We start from the raw sequence: 23086 nt of genomic DNA, 5'->3' as shown, positions 1-23086 counted from the left end.
ATGCCCATGGGCCAAGCAATGTAGCAGATCTGAACCAGATGCCCTCAGTCAAGTAAGTTCTCAGCAGAAACCATAGAAATCCCAGGACCACGGAGAAGACACTAGAAAGCCACATGCCTAGTTTCACTTGAGCAATCAGGAAAGCCTCGCAGCTGAGGTGGTTTCTGGCTACATATGGGCTGCAGCCTGGGGAAACATGGCTTGCCTAAACCAAGAAGTTCTGAGAGTGGGAGATGGCCAGCACGTGTCCAATCCGTGGAAAAACAGAAAACAAAAACCATTCTGTTAACGTGTGCTTGTTGAAGATAGATTGAAATTTAATTTTTAAAAAATCTAATGGACTACTTGAAATGTGTCCCTCGTTTGACCTGGTTATTTTTATTCCACGAATGTGACTGCCAGAGTATCTGAAAGCTGAACAGGGCTTGCCGTGATCCCAGTGACTGACATATTCCAGAAAGTTGTGTCAAGAGAGTAAGGTTCTTGGTGCCGGGGACTTAGAGGTTCTGATGCCCCAGCACTGGATGGGAAGATGGGAAGGACTCACAGCCTTGTCAGTGGGAATGTCGTTGTCACTGGGTTAGTGTTCCTCCATCCCTGCAGCCCCTTGGATTGCCCAGAGGACCTTTCTCTTGAAGCACAAGCACTGCCTCCCTGTTCTGCCCAGCCTCTTGGGGGCAGCTGGCACAACCTTCCCTGTTTGTGGTGCTGGCACAGGATCTGCACTTTCTCTAAAAACTTCCCTAGGGGAAGCTCTTTTCAGGGATATTTCTCCTGAACATCCAGGAGACAACCCCATCACATTCAGCCCCTGCAAATGTCCCCTCCCATTCTCTAAGGCCACAGCACATGGAGGTAACTAGACACAAGCTTCTGTTGTCCTTTGTACATGAACACACACACACACACACACACACACACACACACACACACACACACACACACACACTTTCTCTCTCAACTAGCCATTAAGAGATTACTAAAAAAAAGCCCTTGCCTTCCAAGCAGGTGTCCCTTTTCTTAATTATAGGAGAAGAGAGCATTTTGAAATTACACATAAAGTCCAACCCATATCCCTCCTGCTGCAGTTTACATAGTTTTGTCCTGTTCCATACAAGGAAGGGACATGCAGATTCACCTGGTGCCTCTGTCTCCCAGGCTCACCTCAGAACAGCTCTGCAGACCCTGGGGGTCCCAGGCTGGTACAGAGAACACTTGGCAAGGATCCCACATTGTCTGTCTAGAAGTTGCTACCCACTGACACTGAACAAAGGCGGCTTTCTCCCACGGATAAAGCCAGTACCCACACAGACAAACAGTTTTGCCAGTTAACAGAACAGGTCACCAAGGGACGACTGACTGTACTGCTGCTGGTGGCACCTCCTGCCACCCACACCCCCTTTGTCAGTTTTAAAATCTGAATCTGATACCCTGCCACCTTTCTTTCTCTTATGGTCCACTCTGATAGTAAGGTTCTTTTCCCTTGCCCCGTGTGTGTGTGTGTGTGTGTGTGTGTGTGTGTGTGTGTGTGTGTGTGTTCCAGAGGTTAGCATTGGTTGGCTTCCTCTCTCACTCCCCACTTTGCTTTCTGAGACAGAGTCTGTCATTGAACCTGGAGCTTGCCAGTTCTGTTAGACTGGCTAGCCAGTGCGTCTGTCTCTCCCTCCCCAATACTATGGTTACATTCAGTGCATGCTGCACCCAGATTTTTACATGTGTACTGAGGATCGGAATCCAGGTCTTTATTCTTGTGCCAAAGGGTTTTAGGGACAACCGCTCAGTCCCTTTTTCTCTCTTCAGGTGCTCAGCTCCCAGAGAGAGCTCCCTGGGGCCACACAGTCTGCTGGGGCCTGTGGTAGATATCTTATGGTAAACATATTGAACCCCTCCACAGCAAAATCCTGTTAAATGAGGGAGGGCTTACTGACATGTATCTCAGGGACGTGGATCCACTTCCTAGGGGCAGTGCAGCCAAACCATGTCTGAGCTGCTCTCTGAGCAGGGGCAAGATGAAGCCCACTTTGGCCACTGTGCTTTCCCCTAGCACTGACAGACCCCTCTGGGGAGGCCTAAGAGGGCCGTGTGGACAGGTGGCAGTTGCTCATGTTGGATCTGACCCCTGCCTGCCTCACCTCACAGAAGCCTTGGTGGCTCCCTGGGGTCATTTCCCTGACGGCCTCACAGAAAGGCTCCGACTGTCCTTTTCTCTAAGTCATGGCTGTCCATCTTCTTCAATGGTAGCCATTGTTCTGGTTCTGAGCGAGGATGTGTTAGGGCTGTCCTGGTCTAGCCTCAGGGGCTTGTGCCGAGCAAAGTTAGAACTTCTCGGAAGGTGGTCCACAGGAGACCAGCATGGCACCTTGGATCCTAGACAAAGAAGCTTGGAAACCAGTTAGAAGGATACAGGGGGGGGGGGGGGGAGAAGAGAAGGCAGGTAGAAGGGGCAGGACAGGGGTGAGGTGAGGTCCCAGCTGCAGGAATTCATACCAGAACTGTGTTTGGAAATGAGGTTGAGACTCTGAGCCTCTGGGGTAACCAGGGTGCCAGCAAAGGCAAGTGTGTCCTCAGACCCCCAGTATATGACCATCTTGGCTTAGCATGGCCACCCGGCCTAGCATGGTCCAGGGGGTCCTTGTCTTCCAGAGCTCTCTGTTGGGGTCTGGCTTGCCTTCTTCTTCAAGGCTCCTCTAGCAGCCAGCACCCTATGACTTTGCACTTCTCTGCCCTTCCTGGGATTCTGAGAAGGACCTGCCCTTGGCCTCCGGGATGGAGCCAGGGTGACGAGCATGCCCCCCAGGCGCCTGGCCCAGCATATTCTGGGCCTGCTTCTGCTCAGCTGCAGAACCCTCATCAACCTGGCTAATCCTCCTGGCAAGAGGTGGCCCTTCCAGACTCCCAGCCACCCAGGGTTCCCAGGCTTGGATCTGGCCTGGCCAGCTTCAGGGCCTGCAAGAAGCCATGGCTGTTTCCAGACCTCCCTGCCAGCCTCTGCTTACTAGACTGCCTGGTGGCTCAGGAACTTCATGGTGGGATGGAATCACCCTTCTGGCTGTGCCTCTCAGTAATGAGTCAGAACTGGGGTCCTAGGACAGTGGGTAGGGATTTGGTACCCAGGGCATTGAGCTGGTCACCTGGGATCTACCTCCTCTCCCGTGTGTCAGTCTCAATGTCTGCCAGATCAAGTGGACCTAGCAACAGTGTTCCCTCCATGTCTGGGACATTTGAAGACAGGGTGCCCCATTCTTAGAAAGAGTGTCACCTTTTCTGTGAAGGGCAGAAGTGCCTTGGGTGTGTGGACAGGATCCAAGGCTAGGCCCAACCCCATGCCTACCCCTGGCCTGGGGCCCCTGTCTCTCTAGAGAGACACATACTCTCCTTGGTGGCTGAGGACAGATGTTCAGATTCCCATAAATTTAGCTCTTTACTAGGCCAGAGTATAACTTCTGTTTTCCTCAAAAGCCAGCCTTAATCTATAGGGGCTGTGGCTCAGTGGGTAGAGTACTTACCTAGCGTACATGAAGGCCTGAGTTCTAGTCCCAGCTCTGCATAGAACAGGGTGTGGCAGGATATACCCCAGCTGCAGCACTGGGAAAGCAAAGGCAGGAAAATCTGAAGTTTGAGGTCATCCTTGGCTACATAACAGGTTCCAGGCCAGCCTGGGCTATAGCAGTTCTTCTTCAAATGAACCAAACAAACAAATAACAACAACAAAACCCAAACCAACCAGCCTGAGCCCCCCTGAGGCCACGCAGATATGGGGGTGACTCTGGCCTATAGGCACCCAGAAGGTCACTCATAGAGTCATAGAGAATAGGGAAAAAAAAACCCTTAGGAGCACTTTGGGTGGAATATCCACACTGTCAAGGGCCCCATGGAGACCACTAGGATGGTTGAGACCCCAGTCATATGGAGAAAGTAGGTGGAACCCTTCCAGCTTCCTTCAGCTATGGGTACTGAGTGGCCTGTGCCAGCCATTGGCCCTGATCTCTCTAGGAGACACATCTCTTGGGGGTAAGGATGCAAATTCGTGACCCCTCTGACCCTGGTAGCTGGACCCTGGTCAAGAGCCCCTCTCCCTCCATGGCTATGGACTAGATACAGCTCCCCTCTCCCCTCTCCCCTGTCCCCCTTCACAGCCTACTGTGCCTCAGAGAAGGATGTTGTGCTGCTACTTCTGAGGAAATCCATGGCCCTTCAGAGTCACCTAGTAGCTGGGGACATCCTGAAGTTCTGGGTGGCCATGGTGGGAGGTGGGCAGTGGCTCCCCAGCTGCTGGTGTATCAGAGTCAAGGTCAGATCAAGGCCAGGCCTCTGGTTATTAACAGAGCTTGAGCCTCTGACATGGGCAGGATGGGATGAAGTGGGTTAGAGGGATAAGGGGCACTATAGAGGGACAGAAGGGGACATAAAGGGAGTGGAGAATCCAGTAACTGGGGCTATAGCAATAGGTCTCCATAGAAGGGAGTAGAACCCAGCAGGCGGATCCTGAGGAAGACTTATGTCTTCCAGTACTATGCAGGGGGAACTGAGGCCAGCATTGCACCCCGTGTGGAGGGACTCTCCACCCAGTTTACAGTCTTTCTGTATAGCAAAGGTTCCAGGAGGAGGCGTCCTGGGTATTGTGCTGAAAGAGACATGTAGCTATAGTTGCTAGCCATTGTGTTGGGCCTCACATGCCACCAGGGAGGACCTAGCTGGTGAGATCCTCCATACCACTCTGTGTGGACCAAGAGCTGGCATAGGAGGAGGGAAGTGTCTACTCTGCGTGGCTGCTAACCTCTGAGAAAGAAACTGCTGGAATCAGGTGTTCAGGTTGGGTGGAAGCCAGCTCTGGGGACGGCTGGCAGTTCTCTGCTGCTCCTCAGGCTGTGTCCCAGCCTGGGTCTCAGTCCTCATTCCTCCATGCCAGAGCCCAACACTGGGATTAGGTTTCTGAAGGATCCAGGGTGAGTGAACAAGGGCCTTACACATTTAAGCTCTGATCATACAGCTCGCCAGTGGTCTTGAAGCCATCATCGTGTTGTCTGGATGCTATCTGCCAGAGACTGACATTGTACCTGCAGATAACTAAATTCAGTTCTGTCCTGCCTCAGGCCCTGCCCTGCATACCTCCTTCCTGGGGCCTTCACTTTGGGGCTTTTCCAGGACTTTATTCCAGGAGTCAGACAGGACCTTTCCATCCAGAGACCAGGAGGTCCAATTGCTGACCAGGCATGATTTGGAATCCTTGGGGGAAACAAAGACTCCCTTCTAGAGTGTGGGCCCCAAGAAGACGTTCCATCTTATACATATTTCAGCCCATAGGACTGGGTCTGGCTCACAGTGGGCATGGACAGGCCGGGGAGTTTTCACTCTTGCAATCTGGGGAGGAAGTCAGGCAGCAGTTAGTGAGGCTCTGAAGGGTCACCTAGCTGGGGTCTGGGGCATCCATATTCTTCCTGAGCAAGGTGGTGAAGTACACCCTGCTGCCCAGACAGGGCTTCTGATGCCAATGTGTCACCATGCTGGAGACCAACCTGGGATTCCCACTTCATCGGGTCCTGGAAAGAGAGGGAACTGGTGATTCCAGCCCCGAACCTTTCATGGCTCCTCCCTTGCAAGGCCCCACAGGAGGGGCAGGGTGTGAATCTACTCACAGACAGCCATAATCAGGGTAAAACCACGAGTTAATATTTGTAGAGAGCTTAGCACAGGGCCAGCTCGAATAAGACAGCTTGTTAAATAAATAAGCACAAATGGAGAAAGCACACAGGCTGCCAAACCCTAGAGCACAGAATGCCTGTGGCTGAGAGAACAGGCCTGGCGGGGCAGCAATGAGCCCAGGAAGAGGGAGCCAGGGCTGGTGGAACTGAGCTGAGTCAGTGTCCCCAGCTCCACAAGAAAGGCTCCCAGGAGGAGGAGGAGGCGACAGGAGGCTGGAGAGTCCTCGCCTAGCCTGGGCACATTTTCGTGTGTATGTATGCTCTGTGTGTGAAGATGTGTGGGTGGAAAGAGAAACCGACAAAAAGAGAGTATGATGATTGGGTAAAAGAAAAAGAAAGAGAAGCAGATTTCCAGGAAAAAATGGGTGTGTGTTGTGTGGTTGAATCCCCTGTGAGAGACGAGAGAAACCATTGAGGTCCAGAAACTCCGAGACATGGATCTGCGATGAGACTCCGACCGAAGACCAAAGACGATAGGATGAGAACGAGAGAATGTCGGGTGTTTTGACATAACAAAGCTGCCACCTGCGAGGATAGGTCAAGAGATGCCCATGAGTCGAAGAAACACAAAGTGAAGGAGTCTGGACCTTCCCCTGAAAGCGACCCTCCTGGGATTAGACCTGCCAAATAAGGATACTGCTGTGGGAAAAACAGCACAAATCCCCACTTTTACACTGATGCGGACCAGCCAAAATTAAGACTTTGGCCCGGCTGTGGTGTCCAATTCCAGGGCTTTAAGGCAGGCCAGTTTCCTGGTCAGAGTAGCAGGCAACCGCTGTGCTTGGGCACTGATTGTCTATGGTAGGATATGCCCGACAAAGACTGCAGAAGAATATGACGCATCCATTCCTCCCTGCTAGCTCAGGGCATGAATTCCGGCAGCAGCACCTCCATCTAGATCTTACCACACCACCAAGCTCACTTATTATTTTAGCAGATCTTAATTATCGGCACAGGCCCATTGTCAAGTCTACTGATGTTTTTCACCGGACATTTCTAGTTGTGGTCGCTGTAACCATGAACCCGATCATGTGATACCCTCACAGCAGCGGAACCTGAACCTAGAGGTTGCTGCCTCACTTTTCCTGTTGCACGTCCTTGTTCGTCCGTGGTCTTCGTCCCTATCCATCGGTGGCTATCCCCTGGTATAGCATAGTAGTGGTTCAAGATACCCCCAGATACTGAAGCCCACAGGTGCTCAAGTCTCACAGAAGATGGTACAGTGGTGCTGGGGGTGGCTTACCATACAACACAACTGAACTTGGATTCTCAGCACCTACGATAAAAAGCTGGGCATGCTAGCTAGTATAGCATGGGTATACTCCCAGTACTGGGGAGGGGAGAGATGAGAGGAATGCTGGGCTCACTGGCCAACCAGCCTAACCTAATGGGAGAGCTCTGGGTTTACTGAGAGACCCTGTCTCAAAAAATGAGGAAGATGGGTTGGAGAAATGGCTCAGTGGTTAAGAGCCCTTGTTTTGCTCCTACAGGGGACATAGGTTCTGTTCCAAGGATCACAACCATCTATAACCCCAGTTTCAAGGAATCCGGTGCCCTCTTCTGGCCTCCGTGGACACTGCACACTCATGGTACACATACATACCTGCAAGCAAACACTCATACATGTAAAAATACATCTTAAAGAAAGAAATGAAACCAAGGAAGACGCTTGTTGTCAGCTTATACCTTCTGAACATGTGCAAGTTCAGAAACACGTATACACACACATACACACACACACACACACACACACACACACACACACACACACACCACAGACACACACACACATACACACACGCACACACACACACAAAGGAAAATTAAGTAATATGCTGGGGTATTTGCATAGGACCTATGCACATTAGTGAGTTCAGTGAAGAGGAAGTGTATGCAGGCGCTCGGTACATCAGCGGGTATTTATAAACATTTTATACCAGGGATTTGTTAGGTCTGGCTGCAGCAAGTGGGGATACGAGGCCCAGAGTGTTTGTCGAGTGACTGGGTGAATAGATGAGTGCAGCACCCAGCTGAAATCATGTTACCAGAAGGCCCCTTGAGAACCACTCCACACTGAATACATCTCTCTTTCTGGCCTCACAGCTGCTCAACTCCCTGTCTGTGGACCCTGATGCTGAATGCAAGTATGGCCTGTACTTCCGGGATGGGAAACGCAAGGTGGACTACATCTTGGTGTACCATCACAAGAGAGCCTCGGGCAGCAGAACTCTGGCCAGGAGGGGACTACAGAATGACATGGTCCTCGGGGCCCGCAGTGTCAGGCAGGACCAGCCCCTTCCCGGGAAGGGGAGCCCCGTGGCCGGGGGCTCACCCGAGGCCCCCATGGATTACCACGAAGATGACAAGCGCTTCAGACGAGAGGAGTATGAGGGGAACCTGTTGGAGGCAGGCCTGGAGCTGGAACGTGACGAGGATGTGAGTGTGGCCTCCTGTGGGCTGGGGACCCAAGGTGGACATAGGCTGCACAGGCCTGTTTGCAGAAGGCAGTGGGGGCAGGTCGCCTTTAGCTTGGCTCTTGCGGCCGGCCGTAGTGGGCTAGAAATTGCTTCTCAACAGCTCTGGGAAGTCCCAAGCCAGCCTCCTCCTCCTCCTCCAGCCTAGGGCAGAGCTGGCCAGTGACTGTGACCTTGAGGTCAGAGCATTTCCTGCCTCTGCTCAGCCAGTGCCCAGCATGGGAAGCTTTGCTGGGTCAGAGGGACGAAGTGTGGAGCTGTTCTGGGGGCTTCTTGTGGGTGTCCTCAGCCCTTCTCCAGGCCTCAGTTTCTCAACCTATGAAAAAGAGATCGGTCTGTAGGCTCTTGGGGTCCCTGCTCTGAAACCTGCATCTCTGTAACCCTGTGTTCAGGAAGTCTAGAAGTTTTGCTAAGAGAAGTTTCTGGACGGAACAAAGGACCCACTGTCTCTTACGGCAGCCGAGGAGAGTGGTTCAAATCATTGCAGCTCCCAGCCACTCAGCCAGTTGCTATGTGCTTCCTGGTTGACGTCTTACCCTCTCCCCATGAGGATGTGGGGAAAGGCCCCTGCTCTGCAAGGGTAATCCCAGTGCTCGGGAGACTAGCAGGAGGATTGAGAGTTCAAGGCCAGCCTGGGCCACATAGCAAGAGACTGTTTAAAAATAAGGAGGTGAGGCTGGCCAAACACCTCAGTAGCTAAGGAGCTGGCCTTGCAGCCATGAGGACCTGAATTTGGTCCCCAGAACCCATGCAAAAAGCCAGGCATGGCGACACACATTTGTAATCCCAGACCTGGGGATGGGTACTACTGAGGAATCACAGCTGAATTTGTCCTCTGATCTCCACACAAGTATGTATATGTGCACCTGCACACACACTGCTGAGGATTGTGACCCAGTCTCAGGGTATTGGCCACCTTCTTGAGGTTGGACTCCCTGGCAGGTATTTGAAAACCTCTCTGTGTGTTTCCTGTGGCAGTTCCTAGGGTGCTTGGGGACGTTGAGGGCTCAGGAGGCAAAAGTTTGAGGCTGGCAAAGACTTGGAGGCTCCTCGACTCCAAGGCTGGCAGCTAGAATGTGGGCATCCCTGATCCTCTGTGGTTTCTGTCACCTTGGGCAGAGTTGTGTCTGGCCTTCCCCTGTCCACTCAGGCCACCCTGGGGCTTTTAGAACAAACTGCTGCTGTGTGGAGTCTATTGTGCAGGTCGTTTTATTCCTGGAGAAAGGAGAGAGTCTTTCAAAGTCTGTGGGTCTCCCCCGCTGAGGTGTCCAGTGCTTGTGTGGACCTCCATAGCTGTGTCTTGCATGTGTTCATTTTTCTGTCCATGTGGTTCTTTCCTGGAACAATCTGAAACTCCCAGGTGTGGGCTCTCTGACATGGGGTAACTCAGGCTGATCTGTCAGACCTTAGTCTCTGAACTGAAGGCCTCAGTTTCCCCATCTGGAAACTGGAGATAGCAACGGCCTTCACAGTGTTGAACACAGGACAGACACATCTTTGTTGGCTGGGATTCCTGTTATGTCAAAGCTGGGCATGAGGGTGCACACCTGAGTCTCAACATCTGAGAGACGCTGAGATGGAAGAGAACCGTGAAGCTGAGGGCAGCCTGGCCTACAAGACCAAAACAAGAGAGAGGGGACGAGGGAGGGGGGGGGGAGTTGGGAGAGAGGAAAAGGCTGTGAGAAAGAGGTTTTAGTAAGTGGTGGCTTCTCTCTTCTTTGCAATGAAAATGAAACATGGGCCGGGCGGTGGTGGCGCACGCCTTTAATCCCAGCACTCGGGAGGCAGAGGCAGGTGGATCTCTGTGAGTTCAAGGACAGCCTGGTCTACAAAGCAAGTTCCAGGAAAGGTGCAAAGCTGCACAGAGAAACACTGTCTCCAACACACACACCCCAAAAAAACCAAAAACAAAAACAAAACAAACAAACAAAAAAAAAAAACCTCAGAAAATGAAACATGAGGGTTTTAGTGACTCTTGTTTTAAAAAAAAAAAAAAAAAAAAAAAGTGACCCCAATTTCATAGTTTGGCTCTAGGGTGAAGAAGCAGTTGGGTTAACCCCTTTAGAAAACGAAACATGAGGTGCAAAAGAGATGTCTCCGTAGTTAAGAACACTGGCTGCTCTTACAGAGGACCCAGGTTCAGTTCCCAGTATCCACAACCAACTGTAACTTCAATTCCAGGAGATCTGACACCCTCTTCTGGTCCCCACAGGCTCCTGCGTGCACATGGTGCACAGACATGCATACATGCAGACAAATACATAGATAAAACTTAAGAAGTGACAAGTGAAATATGGGTCTGGGGTGGAGCTCAGCTGTGGAGGACTCACCTGGTGTGCCTGAGAGCCTGGAGTCAGTCACTGGCACACAAAGAAAGGCACAGGTACACGAGAGAGTCCAATTTTCCAGTGTGTGTGTGTGTGTGTGTGTGTGTGTGTGTGTGTGTGTGTGTGTGTGTGTGTCTCAGTTGAGTGTTGGTCCTGATCTTCCACCTTGTTTAAGGCATTCTCTTTGTTGTTTACCACTGTACTGCATAGCTCAGGCTCTCTGTCCTGTCCCTGTCTCCTATCTTGCTGTGAGTGCTGCTGAGGTTACAGATGCATGATGCTAGACCCACCTTTACATTGGTTCAGGTCCCCAGACTCACACAGCAAGGGCTTTATGCACCGAGCCACCTCCCAGCCTCCCACCACCACCACCACCACCTAGTTTTGAGAACAGGGTTTCCCTCTGAACCTGGGATTGCCATTTCAACTAATCTGGCAAGCCAGCAAAGTCCTAGGATCCACAGGTCTCTGCCTGCCTGTGCCAGGGTTACAGGTGCACACTGCCACACCCAGTTTCTGTGAACTGAGCCTGAATCTCTTCAGGTTCTAGTTCAAGCTGCCTAAGCAACAACACTGAGTGGTCTCCCTGCTGAGCCTTGAAGTTGTCATCTGGTCCTCCCACCAGGCTTCAAGACTTCGGGGCTGGCAGGGCCACAGTTAGCAGCTGCTGCTTGCTGTCCTGGGTGGAGCAGAGGCTGGGTCTGGACCGGCTGTTTGGACACGCATGGCAAGCAGAGGTGTGAGTGGGCCCTGGCTGCTGAGATTAGCAGGCATGGCCAGCCCAGCAAGGTCAGGCTTGTTTTGGGGTGAAGAGCTGCTTAGATTACAGGGAGCCTGGGGGCTGGCAGATTTTGAAAGGAGAAAGCCTGTAACGCCTGTAACGGGATCCCCCAATTGCACTCTGACTCAATTTGAAGCAAAATGTCAGGTTTAGGTGTCTTCTGTGGGGATCTGAGTGGGTACCCCAATACTCTGTGCCCTCCTCATACCCCATACTAACACTTGTGCCACGGAAGCTGGTCTCCCAACCTGTACACCATGGCATCTGACCTTTAGCCACAACCGTAGCCTCTGCTGGGCTGGCTGTAACTCTCAAACCCTGAAAACTAAAACTGTCTGTCCCCTGTGATGTTGCCGAATGTGCCTGCGCCCTGAATCACCACCAGCCTAGGGAACCCTGTTTCCAAGGCTGCGTGGGAAGACAAGTGATGACCTGGAAGGAGATGAGATGTCCTCTGTGTGACACCAGCCACCTCTTGAACTGTCACTGGCCACAAGGCAGCATTGCAGAGGTCTCCAACCCAGCTTCCTACAGGCAGCTGATGAGCGGGTAGACACTACACAAAGTGGGGTCACAATCTGTACCCCAAAAAAACCACATTGAATAATTCTCTCTCTGAGAGGTTGGTCTCTCTCTCTCTCTCTCTCTCTCTCTCTCTCTCTCTCTCTCTCTCTCCCTCTCTGGTTGGGGGAGGGTCTCACTCCAGCTCTGGCTGTTCTAGAACTGGCCAAGTAGACCAGGCTGGCTTCAAACTCCCAGAGATCCTCCTGCCTCTGCCTCCTCGTACTGGGATTAAAGATAGAATTCTAGCACTCTGGGACTTTTGCTGCTTTTTGCTATTAGGTTGGCTGTTTCAAACTGGCTTCTTGAGGACAGGTGGCTGAACTTGACTGGGAGCAGCGGCCTGGGAGCCTCATGCAGCCCAGACCCTCTCTCTGCTTGCTTTCTCACTGAGGCCAATTTACTGTCACAAGTAGTGGGGATGACATGTGTCCTGAGACACTGCTCTCGGACAGGGAGCAGCTCTTAACCACAGGTGGTGACAAGTGAGCACAGATGTGTGGTGACTTAAGACAGCAGATTGCATGTACATTCTGGAAGCCACAGGTTGGAAGTCAAGGTGTGCGCATAGCTGTTCTCTGGCCTCCTCTGTTGTAGCTCATATGGCCCCTGGTCTTCACAGCCTCTCTCGGGGGCCCACCCTATCCCATTTCAGCTTTGCCTCAGCCTGCTTACATCTGCAAAGACCCTCTCTCCAAATAAGGGCACACCTTCCTATCTCGGACAGTAGCATTTGAGCAGTTATTGTGGGAGCACAGCCCATTAAACCCACCTCAACAAGTGGGGACAGAGCAGGGTGGCAAGTGGGCCAGCAGAAGAAGTGAAACTCACAGCCGGCGCAGGGTTGACAGCCTAAGCTAGGCACAGGTCTGCCTTGGGCTGGCCTGCCTCCCCATGGGACCAGAATGCACCCTATACACCCACAGGCATACACAAACACAGGCCCCGACTGGGCAGTCCTGGGGTCCTAGACTGTCCCTTGAGTGGTAAATGGGGGAACTTATCTCCCTGGATACATCCCCAGAAAGGGAGGAGTGTTCCTACCCACAGCTCAGTCCCCAGAGGCGGCCCCCCACGTGACTCCAGAGCCCATATAGTAACGCCCCCCTGCACTCACCCCCGTCCCCCCTCCCCCCCCCAAAGAAATTCAGGATGCCTCATAGAGGGAGCCTGGGTGGGCAGGAAGGTCCAATGCTTTGCCCCACAGGGGTCTTTCAGCACCTGCTGCCCTTAAGGGGTGAGGGATCCCGGGATGAACTGTGCGGTGGAGAGTGGCTATAGTTCCTTTATCTTGCTTTCACTCATCTCTTCTCCCTTTTCTTTTTCTCTACCCCCTTTGTCCTTTCCTACCTCCCTCTTTATCTACCCTGCTCTCTCCCTCCCCCTCCCCTTCTCCCCCCCTCCCCCCACTTCCTTCTCTCTTTCCGTCCTTGTCTTTCCGTCCTTGTTTCCTTGTTTCTCTCTCTCTCTCTCTCTCTCTCTCTCTCTCTCTCTCTCTCTCACACACACACACACACACACACACACACACACACACACACACACACACCACCTCTCTCCCTGTGGGGTCAGCTTCCAGGGTTCCCATTAAAGAGACAAGAGAAATTTGTGAGCAATGTGTTTTCCTCCAAGAAAATCCATTAGCATTTTTGAAGTGGAGCCTCAAAGCCTGCTGGGTGTTATTTATGTCTTTGGGGTCATTGCTAAGAACACCACAGGCTTAAGTCCTGGCTTGTCTACTGGGGGTGGCTGGGGCCCTCACTGCCCTGGCGCTGTACTTGACCCTGGCTTTGGCAGATCCTCCTAAGATTGTGAACACAGAATCCCACCAGCGCCTGTTTGATCTCATGCCACTGAGTTCACGCCAAATGGGGGTACACATAGTCTGGGGTTGACGCAGGCTCTGAAGTGTGGAGTGGAGTTAGATCGAACTAGCCATTTCTTGGATCAAGTGGCATCCTCTTTCTGGGCTTCAGTTTTCCCAATCTGTTAAGTGGGGGTGATAGTGAGACTTCTCTCCTGAGTGATGGGTGGGGTTAGGAGAGGAGTGCCGGGCCTGGCACATGGTAAGAAATGCTTTCCACAGCTCCAGGTCTGGGCAACAACCAGGCAGGATCAGAACTCATGTCCATGAAGAGAAGGATAGGTGGCTGGGGAAGTTAGAGGGTAGGGTGGCCATAGCTCCAGGATGTGGGTAGGGGCAGGAGCTCCAGTGATTATAGGCAGATGTGGAGCTCAGCACTGTGTCTGTGGAGGGTGGCGCATGCACAGGGTGCGGGGGGGGGGGGGGGGGGGGGGTGGTTGCAGTCCTGGGCTCCTTCATGAGATGAGGCTATTTGCCAGTTCATGGGATTTATAGGCCTGGAAACAAGCTGCGCCCACACCACCTCTGTGAGTGTCCTGACAAAGTGTGGGGGGACAGACTTGAGGGTTAATCCAACTTACCTCCAAACCTAACCCTGGAACCCACAGTGTAGAGCTGTCTAGAAAGCCAGCTGAAGACCCCTGGCTTTGAACTGTTCGCCCCATACGTACAGCGCTCCCCATAGTCTCCTCCGAGGAAGAACTGGCCTTTTGCATGCACAGTGCTGGGGTCCACACTGGATAGTGTTGTTTTCTTTGGCCCCTGAAGGCCCGTGCCCCGTGGTGCCACTCTGAGGTCCGTTGCCCTCTAGCTCAATTCATTCTGCAGAAACATGCTTCGTTGGCCATGAATTCTGGATGTGTATATGTGTGTATTCATAGCTTCATGTATGTGTGTGTGAAGGCCAGAAGACAACTTCAGCTGTTGTTCTTTAACACATGTCTCTCATTGGCTAGCTGATTAGGCAGCCTGGCTGGGCAGCCGGCTCTGCCTTCCCAGTCCTGGGATTACAAGTATGGTCAAGCCACCACACTCGACCGTATGGTTTCCAGGGATTAAATGCAGGTCCTCCAGCCAGCTTGCAAGTGCTTCCTGGCTGAGCCATCTCCCCAGCCCTTCCCATCCTGGGAAACTCACCCTGGGCTGGGGGAGGCAGGTGGCTTCAGGTAAACCCTGTCCCGTTGTGGCGGCCATCTTAAGTTTTGTCTGTGTCAGGAACTCTGCTGCCAGCTGTTAGTCAGAAAGCTTGAGGTAGGCCACAGCCCATAAGTACCCCATGGGGGTGAACAGATGTCCCCAAGCCCTCTGGGATGCCTCTGGCCCACTCGAGTCCTCTAACCCTGCTTTCTTTGGGGTACTATTTGCCGACACTGTGTCAGGATTTTTTTTTTCTCAGTACGAGTCTTTTAATTTCTGGAAGTTCTGTTTGGGTCTCTCCCAAGTGGGCTGTGTCACTTTTTAATAGTTTCCTGTCCTATGCAGGCCTTCCTGTCTTGCAGTTTATGTCTTTAATTGAGGTGAGCAGGGCTGCCCTGTCTGTCATCCATCTACTGAGCTCATACTCTCTGGCCAAGAGCACTGGCTTCTGTCTCTGTCACTTGTTGACTCTCCCTAGCCATATCCCTGGCTTGTTTCCACCCAGTGGGCTCAGCTGTTTTTGTGCCCATCAAGGCCCTCCTGAAACACTGTCAGGTTCCCAGGGCCCGAGCTGACTGTGGTAGGAACTGCCTGGGCCACAGTCACAGGTGAAGCCATTGCACCTTCCCAGATGTTTTTACTTCTCTTTCTTCTTGGTCTTCTCTTCGTTGGTTTCCTTCTCCATGCTCTTTAGGGTGACTCAGAGGAGCGAGCATGCTCATGAGAACATGGGGTTGTTCGGTGGTGTCTGCCCATTTCCAGGGTGTAAATCCTCCTGTACCCTCAGGCTCTCTAGCAGCTACCAATCTACTGCCCTGGGGTCAGAAGGAAACAACCGTTCCTTTGTGGGGCTCATGAACGGGGACTTAGTCCTCATGGGAGGGTCTCTAGCCTGTTCCTTCCCACTGTGGCTGGGTAGCCATTGAAGCCAGTTCAAGCTAGGCCTGGCTACCACCACAAGCTAGATTTCGCCACCCTCTGAAGACGTAGTTCTAATGTCCTCAACGGATCTGCATTTGCTGTTGTGGCATGCCTTGCAGCTCCCTGCCTTGGTACCAGCTGAACACTGTGGGCATGCCAGCTAGCGGGCAACGCTTCCCCACCCAGGCCCCACACTAGTGATAACATATCCCAACCCCATGGGCCATGCCTCACCCTCTGGGAGCTGTGTGGGCGGAGGAGCGGAATAAGCATGGCAAGTGAGCACCAGATTGAGTTCCCATGCCACACCTGCTGCTCAAACATCTGGATCATGTGTCTACAGATCTTTCCAGCCCCTACAAGGATATACTTGAGGCAGACCAGAAGGTCTGAGAGAAGGTGGGACTGGGCCAGATGCTGAGGCTGTCTCCACCTGGTACACAGTAGGCACTTACTAAAGACTAGCTCCTCCCTTTCCTCTGTCAGTCACTCACTGGATATCCTGTGCCATGTGCAGTCAGTCATCATAGCTGCATGCTGAAGCAGAGCCATATGTCCCAAGCTCACATCTGTACAGGCAGCCATTGCCAGTGGGGAAAGCCGGGTGGCAATCAGGGCATCAGACAGATGGTAGCTATAGTTGGGCATTACCTTGACTGCTACACAGGGCTTCAGCCACACGAGTGAGGTGGTGGTGTCCTCAGCCACACGAACACACACATGGGACCTCCGTGGCTGTTTTTATTGTTGTTGGTTTGTTTGTTTTCACATTTTCCTTTTCATTACCCCTCCTTTTCTTACTTCCTGTTTTGAGACAGGCTCTCATGGCTAGCTTTGAACTCCTGACTCTCCTGCCTGTCTGGGGTTACAGACCTGTGTGATCAAAGTTCTAGTTTAGTTTCATTTGTTTGTTTTTGAGACAGTCTCACACTGTAGTCCAGGCTAACCTGGAAGACACTGTGTAGCCCAGGCTGGCATCATGGAACACTGTTTGAACTCACACTCACAGCAATCCTTCTGCTTCAAGTCTCTTCAAGTGCTGAAGGTTCTGGAACCACTTCTAGTGAGGTCAGAGTCCTTTCATTTGGGGCTCAGGATAGAAGCCTAACTCAGCAGCTGCACTCTATATGGAGCTAAGTGGCTTGACCTAACCCTCTCCACATCCTCTGGCTGGGGGCTTCTTGGGGACCTGTCCCTTCACAGATCCCTGTAGCCTAGCTAAGTTGTGCCCTCCCCAAGGCCTTATATCTGTGAGTTTGTGGTTTCACATGTCTCAGCACAGAGACAGAACTTACCCTTTCACAGCCTTTGGCTGTGGCTGAAGGGACCTGGCCATCCCCCAGGCTCCTCCTACTGTGGGAGGGCTGTAGGAGGGCTGGGTACCACGTTTTTTAAAAACATCTTAGTGTATTTTTGCTAAATGGGTCCCACGACCCCTTTACCAACCAGATGTTTCCTTGGGAGAGACCCGGGCACTCACGTCATCAGGGCCTGCTTTCCCAGGGATGCTGGGACTGCAAAGAATATTTTGGGTCTTAGCGTGCGGGTGAACACTACACAGAGATGAATCTTGGACTATAGTGGAAAAGCCAGCCTCCACCACTCGTGGACCACAACAGACATCTCCCCTGACTCGGGGGTGTCCCATGACATCAGCTTGAGTCACTGAGGCTGGGGACTCTGTGACAGGGCTGACCAAAGCAGTTGTGGCCTATCCTGCCTTGGAGCCAGGCTGAAGCTGTGCTCAGTTCCTTCAGTCCCTTGTATTGACTTTGTCTGCAGGCCCAATGCTGGGGCTCTACTGCTAAGGGCACTAGAGCCCTCTGACTGCAAACCAGACCTCATATCACCTACCTTATAGGTGAGGGAATAAGGTCCAGAGAGGTTAAGATACTTTCTATAGACCACACAGCCTTCCCAAACCCATCCCTTATGCACCAGGGGGGCAGCAGAAGGTCTGGGGATTTCCATCCTAAGATTCTGGGGTGCTTTCTCTATCCTGGGATGAGATCTGTCTCTTCAAAGAGGAAGATCAAGCCTGTGGCCAAAGCCCTCCATCCCTGGGCTCTGGCTTGAACTATCACGCTTGTTTGTTTGTGGTAGAGTCTCCATTAGTCCAAGCTTGCATGGCATTCCCTATGAGGCTGAGGATGACCTTGAACTTCTGATTCTCCTGCCTCCACCTCTGGAGTGCTGAGATTAAAGGCATACAACGCTCCACCCAGTTTATGGGATAGTGGGGCTTGAAGCCAGGGTCTCAGGCATGCTAGGCATACACTTCAACTTTTGCCACATCCCCGTCATGATCTACCTCTTTCTGCCAGGTGTTCTGCCCTGCTGTGTCAGCTCCCAGAGACACCAACTTCATGACTTTAGATCTGGACAAGTGTGTTTACTTCACCCACTTCAGATGATTGGTTGATTGATTGATTGATTGATTGATTGATTGATTGACTGATTGGGTAAAATTCATCATGTAGCTCAGGATAACAAATAGCCTCAGGAACAATCCCGCTTCAGCATCCCAGAATTCTTTTCTTATAGGCCATCCTCAGATGACACTGGCCTGGTGGGCTTTGGCCATCAGCCTGCAGCACACCTGCGGGCTGGGCCACTCACTAAGCCTGTGGTCCTGGGGGTGGAGGGGGCAGGCCACACTGGCTGCTCCGTACCTCATGACAAGTTCCTTCAGGTCTCAGAATTATAGACCAGAGAGGTTTGTAGACCCTCGGGATGAGCTCCAGTCTGCCATGAGGGCTCTTGTGAAAGATCTGTGACTATGTAGAAACCTGTCCCTTGACAAAGAGGCTGTTCCAAGGAACATGTGTCTAGAGAGAATTAGGGGCCAGGCATGGCACTTCTGCCATTGGGGAAGCACAGATTGGCTCTGAGTTGGGTGGACCCTGCTAGCCAAGAGCTGGTAGGTTATAGGGACCTCTCCAGGAGCTGGTGTCTCCTGTGTAAGGAGATAGGCAATCATGTGTTTCATTTCCAGCTGGTGGTAGCAATCAGTTCTTATGAAGCTATTAACTTGGCTGCCAGTCAGTAGCCCTTGGGTTCCTTCCTGTCACCCAACAGAGAGACATGGCTCGTGGTGATAAAATACCCTCACAAAAGTTTAAGAGGAAATGGGTTTATTTGGATCACAATTCCAGGTTGCAGTCTATCCTTGTGGGGATGTCAAGGCAGCAGGAACTTGAAGCAACTGGCCACATCACATCCATAATCAAGAGCAGTGAGTTAATATGTGTGTACTTATACTTAGCTTACTTTCTCCACTCTTACACAATCCAGGATCCCATGCTCAGGGAATGGTGCCTCCCACAGTGGGCAGGTCTCCTGTTCATCAAGACAGTCCATCACAGATCTATGTCCACAGGACAGCATGATGTTAGATTGTGTCAAATTGTCCTAAGTCAAAGTGGCACTGTAGGGGGACTTGAACTCTTGGTGTCCCTGTGTTGGGCTTTCAGCTCTTTAAGGATAACAGTCATAGATATGCAGGGAAACTGGAGTTAGGCTACAATTAGAAAGAGGAATACATGACCCCCACAGGAGCACCTGTTCAATGAGCCCTGAGAGCCCCAGGTCAAGGCTGAGGGATGTGGGCCTGGAATCATGAATGAATGGTCTTCTGCTGTTACTAGCCTTGGGGTGGGGTGGAGCCCTGGGGAGGCTCTCACTTAATTCCTGAAAATTTCCTAAGTGTTTTAGACCACTAAGATCCCTCCTGGCTGTGACTTGGGGACCCCTGGATTCTTACATAAAGTGGCATATGTAAGAAAAGTCCCTAGTACCAGGTGGTGGTGGTGCACACCTTTAATCTCAGCACTTGGGAGGCAGAGGCAGGTGGATCACTGTGAGTTAGAGGCCAGCCTGGTCTACAGAGTGAGTTCTGGGACAGTTGGGCCTACACAATGAAACCCTGTCTCAAAACAAAACAAATAAGCAAACAAACAAACAAACAAAACAAAAAGAAAGAGAAGAAAAGAAAAAAGGTGGGTCTTGTCAGGATGGGGCTGGTGCTGGGCAAAGGCAGCCACATCTCATCAGTCACAGCTGGGCACCAAGGGGAAAAGGGGTCCCAGCTGCCAAACACCCTGACCAACAGCCCTTTTTCTCTCTGTAGACCAAAATCCATGGTGTTGGATTCGTGAAGATCCATGCACCCTGGCATGTGCTCTGCAGGGAGGCTGAGTTTTTGAAACTGAAGATGCCCACGAAGAAGGTGGGTGGAAATGTTTATGTTACAAAACACTAGTCCTGGTATGAGGACACCTGGAAGCAGAATCATCACCGCAAGCTCCTAATCACATTGAAAAGGCAAAAGGGGATGAGACACAGGGGACGGTTCCTATCCACTGTGATGCATCTGCCCGGGTGGTCTTTAGAGACTCTAGGCCAGGGCTAGATAGATACCTTAGCAGTTCTGCTGCTCTTGCAAGAGGACTGGAGTTCAGATCCCAGGACCACATAGGGCAGCTCACAACTACCTGTAAAGTCAGTTCCTGGGGATTCAGCGCCCTCTTCTGGCCTTTGCAGGTACCTGTACACAAATGCACATAAACACACAGACACACACACAATTTTTAAAAAAGGAAAGAGCAACACCTGAGACCTCACCCCACCGGGACACCAGGAGAAGGTCCAGGCAGAAAAGCTGCCCACTCTGTCCCAGGAATTTGACCTGAACAAATATAGTTCAGCTTGAGGCCCTGCTTCTTTGATGCTTGTGGGGTCTCAGATAATTTATCAGATTCAATTTAATTACATTTTCTAGCTTGCTGGGATTTTTCCTTTTAATCTCTGAAAACTTTACGGCTGAAGAGCAGCCTGCCAGGGAAGCTGGGCTGAGAGTCCATATTTATGTGTGTGGGTGGAAGGGGGAAGTCCAGTGCGGCTCCTCAGATCCAGTAAAGCAGCTTGGATTACAGCTTTGGAAACAAGAGACATTTGGGGCAAATGTTTTCTAGAATGTATTATAACTGAGTTCTTGGCCCAACTCCCCTAAAATGCTGGGTTCTTTGGGTAAGCCTAAGAGAGAGCAGATAGGGGCACACTGGCTACCCGGGTACTCTGTTCCCAGGAAGGAATGTCACCATGGGGGTTTTTCTGACCATCCAAGAATAGGATGACTTAGTCACTTTACACATTCCCCTGACAAAAACAGCTTAATGAAGAAAGGATTTATTTGCCTCACAGTTTAGGGAGCTACAGACCATAATGGTATGGAAGGCATGGAGCACGAGCAGCAGACAGCTGGTCGTGTTCCATCCATAATCAAGAAGCAGAGAGAGGAACGCTGGCGCTCAGTCCACGCTCCCCTCTGTATTCAGCCTGGGACCCCAGCCCACCGGATGATGCCATCCATATTCAGGGTGGGTCTCCCACCTCAGTTAACCCAGTCTAGAAACTTCCTCTCAGACATGCCCAGGGCCTGCTTTCATGATGATTCCAAATTGTATCGGGAAGAAATATTAACCAGCTGTCACAGAAGTCAGCGCTCAGGAGAGTGACTCACGTCCTGGCTTGGTCTTGCCCACAGGTGTACCACATCAGTGAGACCCGAGGCATCCTGAAAACCATCAACTCTGTACTGCAGAAGATCACAGACCCCATTCAGCCCAAGGTTGCTGAGCACAGACCGCAGACCACAAAGAGACTCTCCTACCCTTTCTCCCGGGAGAAGCAACACCTGTAAGTCACAAGTATAGGTTGACTCCCAGTTGCCCTAAAACAGGGGAACATGGTCTTATAGTACTTTGTAACTGTTGAGCCCAGAAGAGGCTGAGGAAGCAACTTCTAAGGGCCCTGGTCACAGAGGGAAGAGGGATTGAGGAGTTTTGCCTGATTTGGTAATGCTCAGGAAAAACTGCCTGGACCCCGGCTAGAGCAAAGGTCTAGGCTACCCAAGCCTAGCTTTGTCCCTCTGAGGCCTGGTTCCTTGTCACCAAACCTCAGCAGCCCTGGGAGCAACTGGTGAGGCAGCAATGATCAGGGAGCCTCCTGCAAGGGCGTCCCGAGGCCCTGGGGATCCACAGCCAGCAGTGTGTTGCCTGGCAGTGCTGTGTCTGTTCTGGAACCTTCCATCCTCCCTGTTCCCAAGGGGCAGTGGAGCATAGCCACCTGGCTCAGGTGCAGCAGTTGCAAGGTCTCCCCAGGCCTGGCCTCACTGGCAGAAGCGGGAGAAAAAGCCTGAGTGCCTGAAACTGCCCAGGAGCAGGTGGCTTTGGGGTGCTGTGGCCTTGAGGATGGATGGGGCAAGGAGCATGCACCCACACTTTAGCTCAGAACAGAGGCCTCTGCTTTGCAAAGACAGTGGTGACTTTGGGGGAGCCATGTGCTGGCCTAACTACACCGGCCAGTCTTTGCAGACTGGACACACTGCCCAGCAACCTCTGGCAGCTCAGGGGCATGAGAGGGCCACACCCATTACCCAAACCCAGCTCTCTTCTCCACTAAGCACCCCAGGGAATGGTGACTTCAGAGCTATTCCTGTGCCCCAGAAACCTCAGGCAATCTGTGTGACCCAGAACACCTGGATGCAAACCGTCTCCAGGGAGAGTGTCCTCAAAGCCAAAATCATCAAGTGGAGGGATGACACTGTCCTTGTCCCCTTGACTCTGAAATTGGGGCTTGAAAGACTGCCTTCTTGGGGTTTTAATTTCATCAAAACCAGGCTTGGCTGATCATGGTCACACACGCCTTCCATCCCAGTGCTAAGGAAGTGGAGGCAGGAGGATGAGGCCTTCGAGGCCATCCTCAGCTACACAGCCAGTTGGAGACCAAACTGGGCTACATGAAACTTTGTCTCCAACAAAACAAAACAAGAAACTTGAACTGGAGGGTACCCTCAGTTCCCTTCTCAGCAATGGAGGTCTCAGAGCCTCCCACACTGGGCTGATGAGATCAGCTAACACCAGCCCAGGGACAGGGGAACTTGTGCCTGCTCTGAGGATTGTTAGGCCCCTCGTGGTCACTATTATTGGAGAAAGGATGAGTTCCCAGGCTTGGAGCCTACAGCAGTGGCCTTGTCTCCTTGTGTTTCTGCAGATTCGACCTGACTGACAGGGACTCTTTTTTCGACAGCAAAACCCGGAGCACAATAGTGAGTAGGCGTCCTGGAATTGCCTCATCAGAGGGTGCCCTGGGGACCCTGGTGATCATTTCATTTCTCTGAAACTCCTCAGGGTGGAAGCCGGCTCTAATTGCCTGTGACAAAAATAATTAGAATAATGAATCAGGAGGGCAGTGGGTGGCCCAGGGGAGGGAGGACTGGCTGCTCAATTTGGAGGAGGAGCGTGAGAAAGAACTAAGCT

General features: G+C 51.9%; 1 protein-coding gene across 1 annotated transcript in view; it reads left to right on the top strand.

The window, feature by feature from the left end:
* Window positions 1–2786: 2786 nt before the first annotated feature.
* Window positions 2787–23086, top strand: part of Ano1 (anoctamin 1) — an 81875-nt gene continuing 61575 nt past the window's right edge. Inside the window, 8 exon segments of the mRNA XM_036177959.1 lie at window positions 2787–2871; window positions 4137–4250; window positions 4910–4946; window positions 6703–6847; window positions 7806–8138; window positions 19897–19995; window positions 21313–21464; window positions 22821–22875. Of these exon segments, the coding sequence (XP_036033852.1) occupies window positions 2787–2871; window positions 4137–4250; window positions 4910–4946; window positions 6703–6847; window positions 7806–8138; window positions 19897–19995; window positions 21313–21464; window positions 22821–22875 (1020 nt within the window).

Source organism: Onychomys torridus, chromosome 1 (assembly GCF_903995425.1).
Source record: "Onychomys torridus chromosome 1, mOncTor1.1, whole genome shotgun sequence".
Classification (NCBI taxonomy): Eukaryota; Metazoa; Chordata; class Mammalia; order Rodentia; family Cricetidae; genus Onychomys; species Onychomys torridus.
Note: the sequence above shows the minus strand (reverse complement) of the source record. Positions and strands in the feature narration are given on the sequence as shown.